This window comes from Rhinichthys klamathensis, unplaced genomic scaffold (assembly GCF_029890125.1).
Source record: "Rhinichthys klamathensis goyatoka isolate OS25496 unplaced genomic scaffold, OSU_Roscu_1.1 h1tg000286l_1, whole genome shotgun sequence".
Classification (NCBI taxonomy): domain Eukaryota; kingdom Metazoa; phylum Chordata; class Actinopteri; order Cypriniformes; family Leuciscidae; genus Rhinichthys; species Rhinichthys klamathensis.
The window spans coordinates 53,245-68,073 of record NW_026606805.1 but is presented as its reverse complement, the minus strand read 5'-3'; the positions used below and the strand labels follow the sequence as shown (position 1 = coordinate 68,073).

Here is a 14,829-nt window from a genome sequence, read left to right as displayed (position 1 = left end):
AAAAAGAAGATTGAGAATGATTGCAATCTTTTTATGAATTTTATTCAAAAGTTTTTATATGTTAAAATAAGGGTTTTGTTTTAAGACCTGCACTATACTAAAGACTTCATATAGAAAGACAGTGCACTCGTATTACTATGAATGGAAGAAATGCAACGCCCAATATGGCTGAACAAGTCCCGCCTTCTAAATAAAAGAGCCAATCGCATGCGCATTGGCTGCTCCAGCCTGAAAAAACTAACTTTAACGCTATTTGAGCATAAGAAACCACATTTATGATACAGTTGTTGTCAGATTTCATTGGTGATTGCAAATATGAAATTTAATCGTAAGCTTGCTGAACAGCTTTGAAGAATTTTTCCAATTTAACCCTCTGGTGTTCTTCGGTCGTTTCCGACCGGAAGTTTTTAAATAAAAAAATGTTAAAAATCGTAGCTTCATTGGAATGGTACGAAACTTGGTGACTTTTATGGTACTTGGTATATGAACACACAAAAAAATTGGGGACATGATTTGAAAAGTCTAAGTGGTAGTAAAAAAAATAGTCACACTCATGGCCTTCGGTCAAAAATGACCGGCCATAGGATATGAATGGGAAAATGGCAAAAATATGAAAATACAGAGGTTTTTTTGTGCGTACAATCTACAAATCAGCCACGATGCAGAAAAAAAGCATAACACAGTGAAGGGGTGAATCTCTAAAACATCAAGAGTGCAAAACAGACAAATACACTCACACACACACACACTTATACACACAAAAACACACGCACACACAAATGAACGTGTGTCATTGCAAAAGCTAATTTTGGGAAATGTGTGAAATAAAAGCAATTATTCATCAATGTAAGGAATAAAAAGCACACAGATATGAAAGCATGAGACTGTAAGCCATCAAGGTTGCAAAATAGACATGCTCACACACACACACACACACACATAGGGAAATATGAGACTGGTGAAACTGTAACAGAGAAATGTGAGAATATGTGAAATCAAATCAATGAATCAAATAAAGGGGAGACATTGGGTCCAAAATGCAAAGGTCACACACTATGTCTCTCTCTCTTGAACACACGCACACTGCACACACACACACACAGTGTAAGATCAAACGATGGAATTCTTCCCTAGTAACCTCCAGGCCTATTGCAGCACATATGTGCTCTTTTGATGTGTTTATTAGAGGTTGAATTCAAATCAAATACTGTCAAACCACCCATACTACTTCTGAATAGGATGTCTACTTCATAAATTGTATGAAAATTATTGAAATACATGGTTCAGATCACTCAAAACATATATGAAAATGGAGGCGCCCTTATATGGTCAGTAAGGAAGCTTGGCGTTCCATGCATCTAGTGAAAAAGTTTGGTATGCGCCAAAATAAAATCTTGACTGAAAGCTTATTTTTTGAGATATCAACCTAAAATTTGGAACAAAACTTCTTAAGATTTTTGGCTTTCATTTTCTTGCAGTTTTAGAGTAAAATATATTTTATAATATATATATTTTATATAAAATATAAATAATAAAAATTTTACATTGTTCATTTTTATTAACTCAAACTTTCATAACTTTTTTTCTGTTTCACTTTCATAATTTCTTTCACGTCTACAATAATCTGGCAAATGTCTTCTTTAAAACAAGACCAACCATAGGTCTATATTCCAAAGCATTCTTGAATTACAACCATTTAAGTTTGGATAGTGATTTTCATGTCTATGCGAAAAGAATATAATTTTTATTTTATTTTTTAAAAATAAAATAAAACAACCAAACAAACAAAAAACTTGACAAAAATAGTCTTTGAGAATCACTTATTATAAATTAAAATCCACAACCTGAAAAAAATAGGCAAATATGTGCAAAAACAACTAGAATTCACAAGCCTTTCTACAGAGGCTGTAAATCCATCTAGTGGTTAAAATATGATATTGCATGATAATTATGCTCACTACATCCACCAGATGGCTCCAATGTGATTTAAAAAAATGTTTTCTATAGGCCAAGGATCCACTTTAACCTGAAATACAGCATTAATTAAAAAATAATAATAAAAAAATATATATATAAATTTTCTATTATATTCAATGGGAAAAAATTTATCATAATTATTGCATAAATATTAATTATTTTCATAAAATTCTCTCAAAACACAAAAAAGAAAAAGAAAAAATATTATTGAACAAAAAATAAATTTAATTGATTTTACTGAAAATAAAATAAAAATTGATTTCAGGGGTCCGGTCACTTTTGACCGCGAAGGTCTTGAGTGTGACTGGAAAACGAAGAACTCCAGAGGGTTAAAGAGAGAGGAGCTGTACTTGCATGACTAAAATAGCTGTCCAAGAGGCGTTTCAAAGATGGCCGCCGATTGAAATGACTTGCCTGAAAGGGTTTCGACTGTACATATGGTTTCAAATTGATCATATGTGTTACCTGTCTGTGAGGGGGGTGATGACCAGACGACCTGAGTTGCCCAGGTACTCATAGCCATAGCGAAAGTGTGTGTTGGTCTGTTTGATGACGCAGTCGTCTACATCCTACACAAACAGACAGAGACATTTAGACTGTTGTGTTGACGACCTTCTGCCTATTCTATACGTTTTCTCCATCCTTCATCCTGCCTTCCCCCTAACCTTTTCCCAGTACAGGCGTAGTTGGCACAGCCAGTCGAAAGCGTTGACGTCACAACAGCCTGCTTTGGCCAGTTTGCTGATGACATCACGGGCGTGGACCTCCACGGTGACCAGTGCGACGATCTTCAAGCGCAGAATCTTCGTTAAGTTTCCTCGTATGGCTTCAGAGTACTGACTGAGCATGGACACCTGAGTAACACAATGCAAACACTCATTACTAGAAGACAGGCACACTCAGACGCAACGCAAACTAATTTTATGGATCGGGGGTTCCAGATCAAACCTAGCCGCTGTTACTCCAAACATACTCGGTAAACATCAGCTGAGACGTGTAATGTAAATGTAAATTAACATCAAAAAAATCCCCACCTTCCTTAAGCCCAAGAAGCCATGCTCTGAGACTAAATCTCAACTCTCAAAGACAGAGACAGGCCTAAGCCATTCTCTGTGTCTCACTGGCTTTGGCTTATAAGATGTGATTGGATTAAATTCATTTGAGCTGCCGTCCTTAATTAACTTGTGTATGTAGTGTATCCTGTGCTCCAAGTACAAACACACATAAAATGAATAACTCATTTCCCATAAAGGGTTTTGAGTGAAGTCAGTAGTGTATATGGAGTTCATCCACCAGTTATTAGCAGACTCGCATTGAATCTGTGCCCGTAAGACTCCACAGAGAGCTCCGCAGATTTCTGCAGAATCAAAACACCTGTCATTCAGAAAATTCGACAAATCCCTTACTGCTTGTGTGTTTGTTAATTAAATATTAGGGATGATTTTTATTTTGCTTTCAGCTACTAACAAGTGTGTAGTATCCTCAGCTTTATTTAACACCATGTTGTAATTCATTCCAGAGAATCCTACAGATTTCCTTCTAAATTGGCAAAGAAAATGGGGGAAAAGTCTGCAGATTCGATCTAGATATAATTATTAGAATATTTAATTCCTTTGCATACCACATCTGACACTAAATGAAAGTATAAAATATTAATTTACATGTTTTGGACTGTAACTATAATTAGTCCATGATATATATATATATACACACACACACACACACAGTATATACACACAGTATATGTTTATACATATTAAATAAATATTTATATACATATTAAATAAATATTTAATTAATTAATTAATTAATCCTTTTTGGATTCAAACACTTTTCCACCTGTCGCTGGTGGGACAAAAATGTAATGTACAGACCTTTATTGTACATTTAATTGCAGTTAGGGCCTAACTATCTTTCTTTACCAAGAGGACAATGGCAGCATAAATTCGTATAATTCATAAATTGGCCTTTCAGATGTTTAAACCGGTGGCCTGTGAATCACTAGCCCAAATCTGTAACTGCTCAGCTCCTCTCACCTGTTTCTTTTTTAGTGATTTAAGGGCAGATTTATCTCCTCTCTCTTTGCTGGTCATGAGGGCTCTGGTGACATCTGTGGTCCACTGGATTTGACTGGCTGTGATCAACATCTGGAAAGACAAGCAAAGCACATTATGCTGTGTAATTGCTGCATGTACACACACACACAGACACACACACACACACACACACACACACACACACCTGTCCTGGCCAGTCTCGCACCCATTTGCCCCTCTTTCCTGGCATCTTCTTGAGAGCCCCGGAACAGTTCTTTAGACAGTCCTTCAGATTCCAGCGCATGGTTCGCTCGACATCACACAACCACGCCTACACATACAAGACGAGAAGCTCAATGGAGAATGCATTTGTCAAGAAAGGCTGTGTTGGACTGTGTGTTAGAAACACACCTCCACTGGCCCCTCCAGAAGAACAGGATGAGTGAAGTCAACAAACTCCCCATCAGCTGAGAACATCCCACTGGCCTCCGACTTGCTGTTACTGATCCCAACCTACACACACACACACACACACACATACAAACAAACAGATTATTAAACTAATATTCATGCTGAATCCCATACATTTCTGAAATGTTAAATATATACAAATAATGTGATATAAAATTGCTCAACTGCACATACAGTATAAGATTTTGGTCATGTCACTCAGCTCTAGTGTGTCTGTACCTTGTTGATGCGAAGACTTCTGATGTTGTCAAAGCACTTCTTGAGGTGCGGCTGCACAGCGTCAGGGTTGCGTGACTGACCCAGGATCTCCAGGAGGTCATCGTTAGACAGAAAGTAAAATCGAGGAAAGACCTGCCGTTTGGTCTCCAGGTACATGTCCAGCGACTTCTGAATTTCCTCTAACCTAGTGTTCATTTCTAAGAGCTTCTCTAGAAGACCTGAGACAACATAAAAAAAAGGAACATACATGTGTTCTTTATTACCCGTTCTTTCTTTACATGTTCACATCTTAGTATTCAGAAGTGTAACACATTTTTCCAGTAGAAACTGCAACGCTCAATATGTCCACTGTAGAAAAGAAAGACCCTCCTTTCAATCTAAAGAGCTTTATAGATGTTTAGTATTGGTTTCCATTAGCAAGAACAACCTATACAATACTAAATGTTTTGCCTGATGTGATATGGTAAAAGATGCTAAATTGTTGTTCATAGTTGTCACATTTTATTGATGGTCTAAAAAAACGTTAAACAGAAGGAGCTGTACTCTCAATAAAATAATACTAGAACAATACTAGAATACAAGAAAACACATTTGGTGTGTGTGTGTGTGTGATGGCAGTATTTGTACTTTGCAGTTGTTCTGCATTTACTGTACATGTTTTTTCCAACCTAATAAAAAAAAAAAATCAGGAGGGAACTGTAGGGAGTCAGTGAGAAAAAAAGCTAATACTTAAATCATAAAAATAAATCAACCGACATCAGAGAAATGTGAACATGCACATTTGCTGTTGAATAACTGAAATATTAACTATAATATTAATCTCAGAGGGTACTTCAAGTAAATATAAACTAAAAAAGGTTAGACTGACAAAGAAGTCTGGGAATTACAGTAATGAGAATAGTGGAATCTGCAAAGATGCCTGAATGAATTATGTTTGTACTTCATTGTCATTCAAATAATTCTGCATTGCAAAATTCTTAATGATTAACCTGTTTTATGTTCTTTATGCAAAATAAAATGTTTTCCCAGATGAAATGTGACCTGGACACACTTCATCCATCTGCCAAGGAGTGTTGCCAAGCTAGCGGTCAACTGAACTGACTTTCTCCAGTCAGGCATTTTTTATCACCACTGAGGGCGGTGACATCCAGCACCATCCCTTTATCACCTGGGTGGTGTGTTCCTCTGAGAGCATTTTTGTCCTCATCGAGTCGGCCCATGATGATCTTCCAACTGGAGTTGACGTCATCAAACTCAGCCGTCTCACGAACCAACTGCTTACGTATGTCATCTGCCAGAAAGATGTTCTAAAGAAAGAAAAATTAAAGAAGCCATCACAGGTGTGTTTACAAACACTAGTACACACAGGAGATCCAGGCTGACAGCCACTGTTTAGTCAATAGTCACCTTCATTTATACAGCGCTTTTAACAAAATAGATTGTTCCAAAGCAGCTTTACAGTGATAATCGGAAATTACAGTAACAGAGATTGTTTTGGCTTTACAGCAGCTCTAGAATAAAGTTATTGTCCAGCTAAAGTTAGTTTTGATTGATTGATTGATTCACTTCCGTTGCAAAGATCATTAGTTATTAACTTAGGGGCCGCTTACACGACACCGTTCTAACAGAAAACACGCAGCGCGCTCCGGCCCGCTCATCCGCACAAAACAGTGACTGGTGGCTCGAGAATGCAAACCCTGAAATAGATTCCAAGGTGCAAGCCTTGAAAATTTTTGTAAAAAAAAGGTTATCTCTGCGCAAACCCGTGAAAACGCCGACGGCGTGCACATGCGCATCAAGTCTTTAGTCATAGGTATGCGCGTTTGGATATATATGTTTACTCTCCTCGTCAGCTGCAACAAAACAGATGTGTGACTCTGAACTCAACTATGAGTGTGTGTGAGATGATTATCATTTACAGTGAGATTGTGCCTCACATGTAGAGAGGACCACTCTGTGATCTAATGTGACTGGTGTTTATTGAAAAAGAGCCGTGTGTGAGGAAGGTCAGGAGTGTGTTGTGTATATAGCTGGATAATGTAACCATAGTCGTTTAAAGCATATGAGAAGCATTTGAATGATTAACATGCTGTATAAAACTGTAGGAAGTGCTCTGTGTGTGTGCGTACCTCTAGATACATCCACTGCCTTTGTACCGTGAGGATCATTTCAATGATTTCCAGCACCAGAGACAAACAGCGTTCCCAGTGGTCAACTTCCTTTTCAAATGCTTTGGCGAAACGAGATGCTTTCATGACAGAGAGTGTCACCTGGTTATCCTCCAGAGCCTGGAACACTTCCTCTGTTCCCCTGAGTACACACACAAACACAATTTAGAGGGCATATTTGTGAGAACACGTCATAGACCAGGGGTTCTCAACCAGGGGACCGGGACCCACTAGGGGCCTTGGAACACTTCCAAGGGGACCGCAAAAGGGTTTAAAATAATAAGTCCTAAAATAAGCTAAAACAGCTAAACATAGACATATTTTATTTGCATTTGCAACTGCCTACTTAATCATAAGTGATAAGCACATTTCTAAGACCTCTCATTTATCCACATGATATAAACTTTGCTGAAAACACAATCTACCATATGCCTTCTGTGGTCTGATTGATAATTTATACCTTTTTAGCATGTAAAAAGTCTTTTAGTATAATACTAAATATGTCCCCCTTCAGGTCATGGTTACGGAGCCCCTAAAGGTGCTCACGAGAAACTATTGCGTGCGCATGGGCATTTTTATTTGGAATTTACAGTTTAAGTATATTATAACCTATTTCCTTTGTGCGCCTTAGCCATCTTACTATAAAGAAAAAGAGTGCATGGAGGCACAGAGCTGGGGAAAGTTACTTTTCAAAGTAATGCATTTCAATATTGCGTTAATTCCTAAAAACTAGCTAATTGCATTACTTAGTTAGTTTGTATGGAAAGTAATGCATTATGTTACTTTTGAGTTACCTTTTCTCACCTGGGCTAGGCTTGCTTGTTTTTTAACAAAAAAAAAAGTTATATTTTTGGCAAATGTAAAGGCCCTTTCTCACCAAAAGTGCAAATGCAAGGAAATGCAAATTCACGTCTGTACAGTAGAGGGCGCAGCTCAAACAAACCTTTCAGCTGTGCTGCTGTTCTGGATTGCAGAAGAATAGTAGCCTGGGAAAACCCAGACAACTTCCGGCAAATTTAGATTTGCTCTGAAAGTTAGTCTGGCAAAGAGCTCATTCAAGCCCATTTCCAATCCGTCGAAATCGCGGCACCAATCAGAAACCTTGGGGCGGGCTTTACACGATGACGACAGCACAGCGACGGTGAAGCAGATTTTGTACATTTACAAAGATGGATGCAGGGGTGTGACGGTTATAGTTGACCACCGTCATTAGAACTCTATAACCCCAAAACCATGTTATGAAAATTCACAAACATTTTTTATCATAGAGAATGTTTAAATACTAATATCAGCTTACGAGGGAAACGGAGGCGGAGTTAGTGGTGCTTCGGAGGCTGCTACTGCTGGAGATGATTCGGGAGAGGTCTGTGCACCCCCTCACAAGAAGAGAAATCTTGGAGACCTCCTTAATAAACGGAGGTCTGAAATCTCTGCCCCTTTACTGATCAGAGCGCACGCTGACACGGAGTAAAGCCTTGTTTATACTCGACGCGTCCGCTCCATTTTGCTTGGCTGTGTGCACGGCTTTACGTAGAGCAAGTAGCTAATCAGTGTCTAGTTGTTCTATAACAGACGAACGTCGCTCTGCATACGTCATCTCCTTCATCGCTCTGATTGGTTTTAGGTCTATCCAATTGCGCCCGGAGGCATTTGAGCTACGTCCGTTGGTGACGCCCCTCTGGAAATGATTTGTCTATGAAGCTTTGCCAGACCATAACTCAGTTACAACTGAGAATGGTCTGGTTTTAACCAGGCTAGAAGAGTAGGACACAGGAAAAGAAAGTTCAAAACTTCAACACTTCAGCAATAAAAACAAAAAAAATTCAAGTAATGATTAATACTTTTTTTTTTTTTTTTTTTAAACACCTAAAACTAGCATGAAATAAATGTTAAAGCAGAAATAAGAAAGCTGTAAAGTAATCTCTGGTTTAAACTCGCTCGCTCCGCACTTTCATGCGTGCTCAGCTCTCTCCGCATTGGATTGTGGGAAATAGTGCTTCAGAAAGTGTACATCGAATGTACACTCGAATTCAGAGAGGATTGTGGGTAAGAGTAGTGAACGAATGTAGGGAAGGATGTCGTTCACTCAGAATTCGGACACCACTACAAAATGGCCGACACCCGATATAGTGCACTATATAGTGGATAGGGAGCGGTTTCAGACACAGCTCAGGTCTTGATATTAGAGGTACTGCCTTAAAGAAATGCCACATTTTTAGCAAAAAGATCCCTGCTAATTCATGCAGATGCTAAATCATCCAGAAACCAGAAATAAAAGCATGCAAACAATACACGTGAGCACGTAAAAAGTTTCTCATGCGCACACAAATGTTTCTCATGAGCATGCAAGTTGCGAGTGCACACACGAAAGTTTGTATATTTTTTATGGTAACACTTTAGTTTAGGGTTCAATTCTCACTATTAACTAGTTGCATATCAGCATGCATATTACTAGGATACTGGCTGCAATGGTTTTCATACTAAGATAATAGTATTTACTAAACCTTACCCTCACGCAACCTGTAGACATTAAACAATCTATTAAAACATGATTTATGAGCATTTTAAACAGTCAGGACTGCTTCAAACCCCAGTTTTTGATGATCATAACTATGACCAAACATGTACACGCACACAAAGCATATTTATAAAAGGCACATTCACAATACAACTGAAATAAAATAAGGTAATATAGAGAGCTCAAGGTTCTGTCTGTTATTCATTTCGACAAACTACCACACATCCCTTTCTCTAGCGCGCACACAGCTCGATGTATGAAGCAAACAAAAGAGAGGACAAAGTGAACAGCAGTGGCTCTCGACCCCCCTCCTCGGCGTACTGCGTTGCCATGGCTGCAGCCTCACGTGCTGCCGCAGCCGTCTCCATGCCAACGGCACCTGATGTCCGCATGCTAACGCAGAAACACACTCACATACATTCACGCGAGCACACGAACCCGGAGGAAAGACACACACACAGGCACAAAACGTCACACATCTCTTGATTTCTCAGATTGAAGCCGCAGGTGTGTGTGTGTGTGTGTGTGTGTCATTCATCTCTGTTTGTCTCTCCATCTCCCCAAGCTCTAACCAATGCTGCTGCATGCAGAGTGTGTGCATACGAGCAACGGAGGAGCACTGCACACACACTTTGCACTTTACACATCAATGTCAGTTGGTGAAGGACACAAAACAAGTGAAAAAGATGAGTGTAAATGCCTTAAAACAACCTCTTCACACTCTGTCTTTCTCTGAGAGGGAGCACAGGGCTGATGGGAAGGCGTAGTGAGGAAAGAGAGAAAGAAGAAAGGAGGAGAGTATAAGAGGAGGTGAGTGACAGTCGTGGGCCACCTGACCTCCCGAGCGACAGCATGAAACCAGGCACAATCTCTGGCCTGCGGCACCTACAGCCTCACACTCAGAGGAATAATCTGTCTGTTTTCCAGTCCAGGTAACATGACAGACACATATAGCATTCGACACACATCACTGAAGCAGCGCCTGAGGGAAAAACACAAGTGAAGTCCAAGAGCATTTATGGTGGAGGTGAACGCCTTTGTCTGTAATGAGTCTGACTGATATTAGTGGAACTTGCAGTTGCATTTCATGAATATTTTAGGAAGGAGACCAACAGGTTAGAGCACAAAGACAAAGACACATTCTCTCATGTGCATTTGGTATCATTTAAATGAGATGAAATATTTTTAACAGGGCTGCCCCCTAATAGTTGACTGACCGTTAGTCGAAGAGAAGAGGCTTAGTTGACCAAAACTTTATTAGTCGGTTAGTTGGAGGAAACAGAACTCCACAGGAAGTGGCGAAGTCACGCAGTCCGTGAGGGACAGATCATTAACGGCGGGTCCGTGTGGTAATTACAGTATGTGGAGCAGGAAATCCAAGCATTCGCCTATCATCCATCGACCTCAAATATGGCTTATTATTGGAACATGTTTTTACATAACTCTAATGTTAACCTAGATAAATGTGCGCTATTAGGAGCATATCCAAGTGTTTGTGTGGAGTGTGGAAGCTAAAGAATTAACGCGCTTCCTTCATGACATGGAGGCGCCGGCGCTATCACTTGCATTTTTTCCTGGTAACAGCGGAAACTGCTTATTATTATTCATTGTTATTACTTATAGAAATAGTCATTATTGGTCATTAATGCATCATTCGAAACTGTAAAGGGTCTACTTTTATTTGTGTAAACTCACAATAAAAACAAAACGTTGTGCTTTTGTAAAATTAAGGATGCGCTTTCTGCCGTCTCAGTCTCCGTGAACTGGAGCGCGTCACAAAAATGAACCAAAACTCAGAGTATAGGCAAATGACAAATATATCTATAGAAAGCTTGAAATTAAATTAATTCATTTGAATCGAAAACAGATGAAAGTCAGCATCGCCAACTTCATCTTTGCAGCTGACACTGACTCAGAAAACACTAATTTATTAATAAATAATTAAAATGGCTCCTTGCTATTTTGTCCGATTTTATTGCTTTGCGGAAAGCTTTATGTGTGCGCTTGAGCAGGGAATAGGCTATATATTAAGCCCCCCCCTAGTATATATTTAAGCAATTCAATTCATATAAACGTGCGATTAGTCGACTAATTGCTTAAATGAACGACTACGAGTCAACTGGAAAAACCTTTAGTTGGGGGGCAGCCCTAATTTGAAATATATAAATCACACTAGTTTGCTAGTTTGGGGTTGGTAGGTCAGTTTTCGCAAAAAGTCTCTTATGCTCACCAATGTTGCATTTATTTGATCAAAAATAGAGTAAAAACAGTAATATTGTGAAATATTATTACAATTTAAAAGAACTGTTTTCTATTTTAAAATGTAATTTATTCCTGTGATCAAAGCTGAATTTTCAGCATCATTACTCCAGTCTTCAGTGTCACATGATCCTTCAGAAATCATTCTAATATGATGATTTGCTGCTCAAGAAACATTTTCTGATTATTGTCGATGCTGAAAACAGTTGCACTAGTTATTTTTTTTAGGAAACTTTGCAATGTATTGCATTCTTGATGAATAAAGGTATTAATTTCTATAAAAAAATCTTACTGACCCCAAATTATATTCTATTATGTTCCATTTAAGTATGTTTCTTAATATAATTGGAACACGATGTAAGAACTCGGTGAATCATAATGCAGCTTTAATCAAGTTTAAGTGCACTTATGAGGACTTGGTGTTTTGGCCTGAAGCCACCATAAAAATATAGCACAATAAACCCAAGTTATGATGGTTGAGAAAGAAGAACTCGTGCAAGTACGCTCTGCCTTTCTGCATGCTACAGTATATGAATAAATGACACATGATGAGCTCCTCTGCTCACAAACTTTTGGAATATGATCATCATTAAAATCATATATCAGAATATAACAGGATATATCCAAAGATGAATGGCAGAAAACCTGTTTAAATCCCCACAGCCAGGCAGTTAATATGAGCTTCGAGCTATTACAGTATAAGTGGATTACAAAGGCTGTCTATAACTGCAGAAATGTTACTTTAATCCCAACATTACTGATCAATGTATAAAAAGTGATTAAATTTGCCAATTGTTTGGCTGTGGAAGAGCTTAAAAAAATGCTAATCTTTTATCTGTGGAAGTGTTTCAACGCTCTTTAACAGGTGTTGCAAAAAAATGCACAATCATTAATACTTTTATTTATTAAGGATACATTAAATTGACATTTATAATGTTTCTAAAAGGTTTCTATTTCAAAATGGTCTTCTTTTGAACCTTCTATTTATTAAAGAATCCTGAAAAAAATGTCATGGTTTCCACAAATTAAAAAAATATATATATATATATTTCAACATTGATAATAATAATAAATGTTTCTTAAGCAGCAAATCAGCATATTAGAATGATTTCTGAAGGATCATGTGACACTGAAGACTGGAGTAATGATGCTGAAAATTCAGCTTTAAATTACAGGAATAAATTACATTCTGAAACATATTAAAAAAGAAAATAGCTCTTTTAAATTTTAATAATATTTCACAATATCGCTGTTTTTACTGTGTGCTTGATTATATAAATGCAGCATTGCTGAGCATAAGAGACTTCCTTCAAAAACTTTATAAAAAATCTTACCAACTTTAGCATACCCAATATGTATATTATTTTATTTATCTACTTATTTTTTTTCCTTTTATATATTGGTAATTGTGTTTATTATACAGTAGTCTACTGTTGCTATCAATGTAATAATATTGTTTTGACAGACATCTGTTATAATGTGTAAAAAAAAAAGAATATTGTTAAATGTGGATGAAAGCAGTACAGCACGGCTGCTCTCACACACACTCAGAAAGGTTTTAAATGATCACCTCTGCTTTAAGTGATCACACACTCGACCCGCCTGCCGCAGGAACTCTGATTCCGACCAATCACAGGAGCCCTGCTCAATCTCCTGTACTCTCAACTCTCTGACTCACACACATGAACATTAGCAGTGGGAAAGGTGCAGTGATGACAGGATTCATTCTCTCGGTATCTCTCTCACACACACACACACACACACACACACACTGCATCTGACATATTTATCTCTCTCATCACATCATCTAACTGTGTGTCTTCACTGCAGGCTGTTCTCGGAGGAGCAGCAGGTGAGAGAGCGGACTGAAATCCCTGACTACATTACTACTGCCACAGAACTATCAGATAACTCACTTATACACAAGCACGTATAACTAGCTATCAAAATAAGGGCAAATGTCCTTAAAAAGACAGCAATATTAGCATTTAATTGATTTGTATTCAATATTTGCAATGTAGGCATTTTTGTATAAAACAGACATGTTGCCTATTTATGACAATTATACTAAATAAACAGAAGGAAATTCTGCGCACAATTATGGCTGTTACCTATCAAATCAACATCACCATATAATATAAACGAGCTGCAAATAATGCGCAAGCTATCAATAAAATAAACACTGCTGGAATGCTTCGACATCATTTCGACTGGTCCTTATTTAGGATTCTGCGGCTCTATGCTGTCTGTCACAGTGGATCTTAATGTAATCACTGCTTTAGAGTGTTTGGGAGGGATTTCTTCATATCAAGTGTTTTCAAAGCTAATTTAATTGTACTTTGATCAAAACCCACTTTTATTAGATACACCTTCACCAGTAGTTGCCTCTGAGACAGTAAATGCAGATATTTGACAGTCACTACAGTGTCTGACTGCAGTCACAAATACCATAGTTATCACAATGTCAAATGAAAAATATCATGTTAGATTGCAGACAAGAAAAGATTCATTTACGATGCTATTCACATGAATATATCTAGGACTTTTTGTCATTTCAAGCTGTCAATTTAATTTAGGACATACAATCATTTTCATTATAATTACTACAGAGTACACACTGATCGAATTATTCTAAAAAATAAAATAAATAAATGGATAAATAAAACAAAAGAGCAGGCACTAAAATGCATGTAAATATGTTACAAATAAAATAGGGGACATCCTGTAAAGGTTTGTCAGATTTAAATTAAAAAGATAAGCAGCAAGAAGGGTAAATCATAAAGAGAATCACCAACTAAATGTTCCCTCGGGCATCTCCATTTTAAATGTTGTCTTTTTTTAACAAAACTTCAAACATGCTCGTAGATCAAGAGTGCTTATTTATCTCTCCCTCTGTTTCATAGCAAACACGATTCCATAACCTCTTTGAATGAGTCTACTGTTGTGTGTGTGTGTGCGTGATCAATGACTTTTCCATTCGCCCCGCTGTCAGGCAGGGAGTTCATCAGAGAATGGTGAAACTCATATTTACTGCAGGGTAGCGAGTCCTGCAATGCCCTTTATCTCTCTTCCCATCTCTCTCTTTCTCTCTGAGCCCAATCAGGGGGCTTGTGGATGTTAATTGAATTGGGCTGGGGGTCTCTTTCTAATGTGCAGCAGATGGTCAGGACATTCCTGCTTC

At 38.0% G+C, this 14,829-nt stretch overlaps 1 protein-coding gene across 1 annotated transcript in view; it reads right to left on the bottom strand.

Moving 5' to 3' along the window:
• The window catches only part of LOC130103394 (dynein axonemal heavy chain 2-like), a gene marked incomplete at its 5' end in the record, with an annotated part of 130,985 nt that overhangs the window by 78,110 nt on the left and 38,046 nt on the right, over positions 1-14,829 (bottom strand). The window contains 8 exons of the mRNA XM_056269646.1: positions 2,443-2,546; positions 2,643-2,831; positions 4,014-4,124; positions 4,219-4,344; positions 4,425-4,526; positions 4,704-4,921; positions 5,872-6,010; positions 6,833-7,013. Coding sequence (XP_056125621.1) covers positions 2,443-2,546; positions 2,643-2,831; positions 4,014-4,124; positions 4,219-4,344; positions 4,425-4,526; positions 4,704-4,921; positions 5,872-6,010; positions 6,833-7,013 — 1,170 coding nt within the window. The remainder of the gene's footprint in view (positions 1-2,442; positions 2,547-2,642; positions 2,832-4,013; positions 4,125-4,218; positions 4,345-4,424; positions 4,527-4,703; positions 4,922-5,871; positions 6,011-6,832; positions 7,014-14,829) is intronic.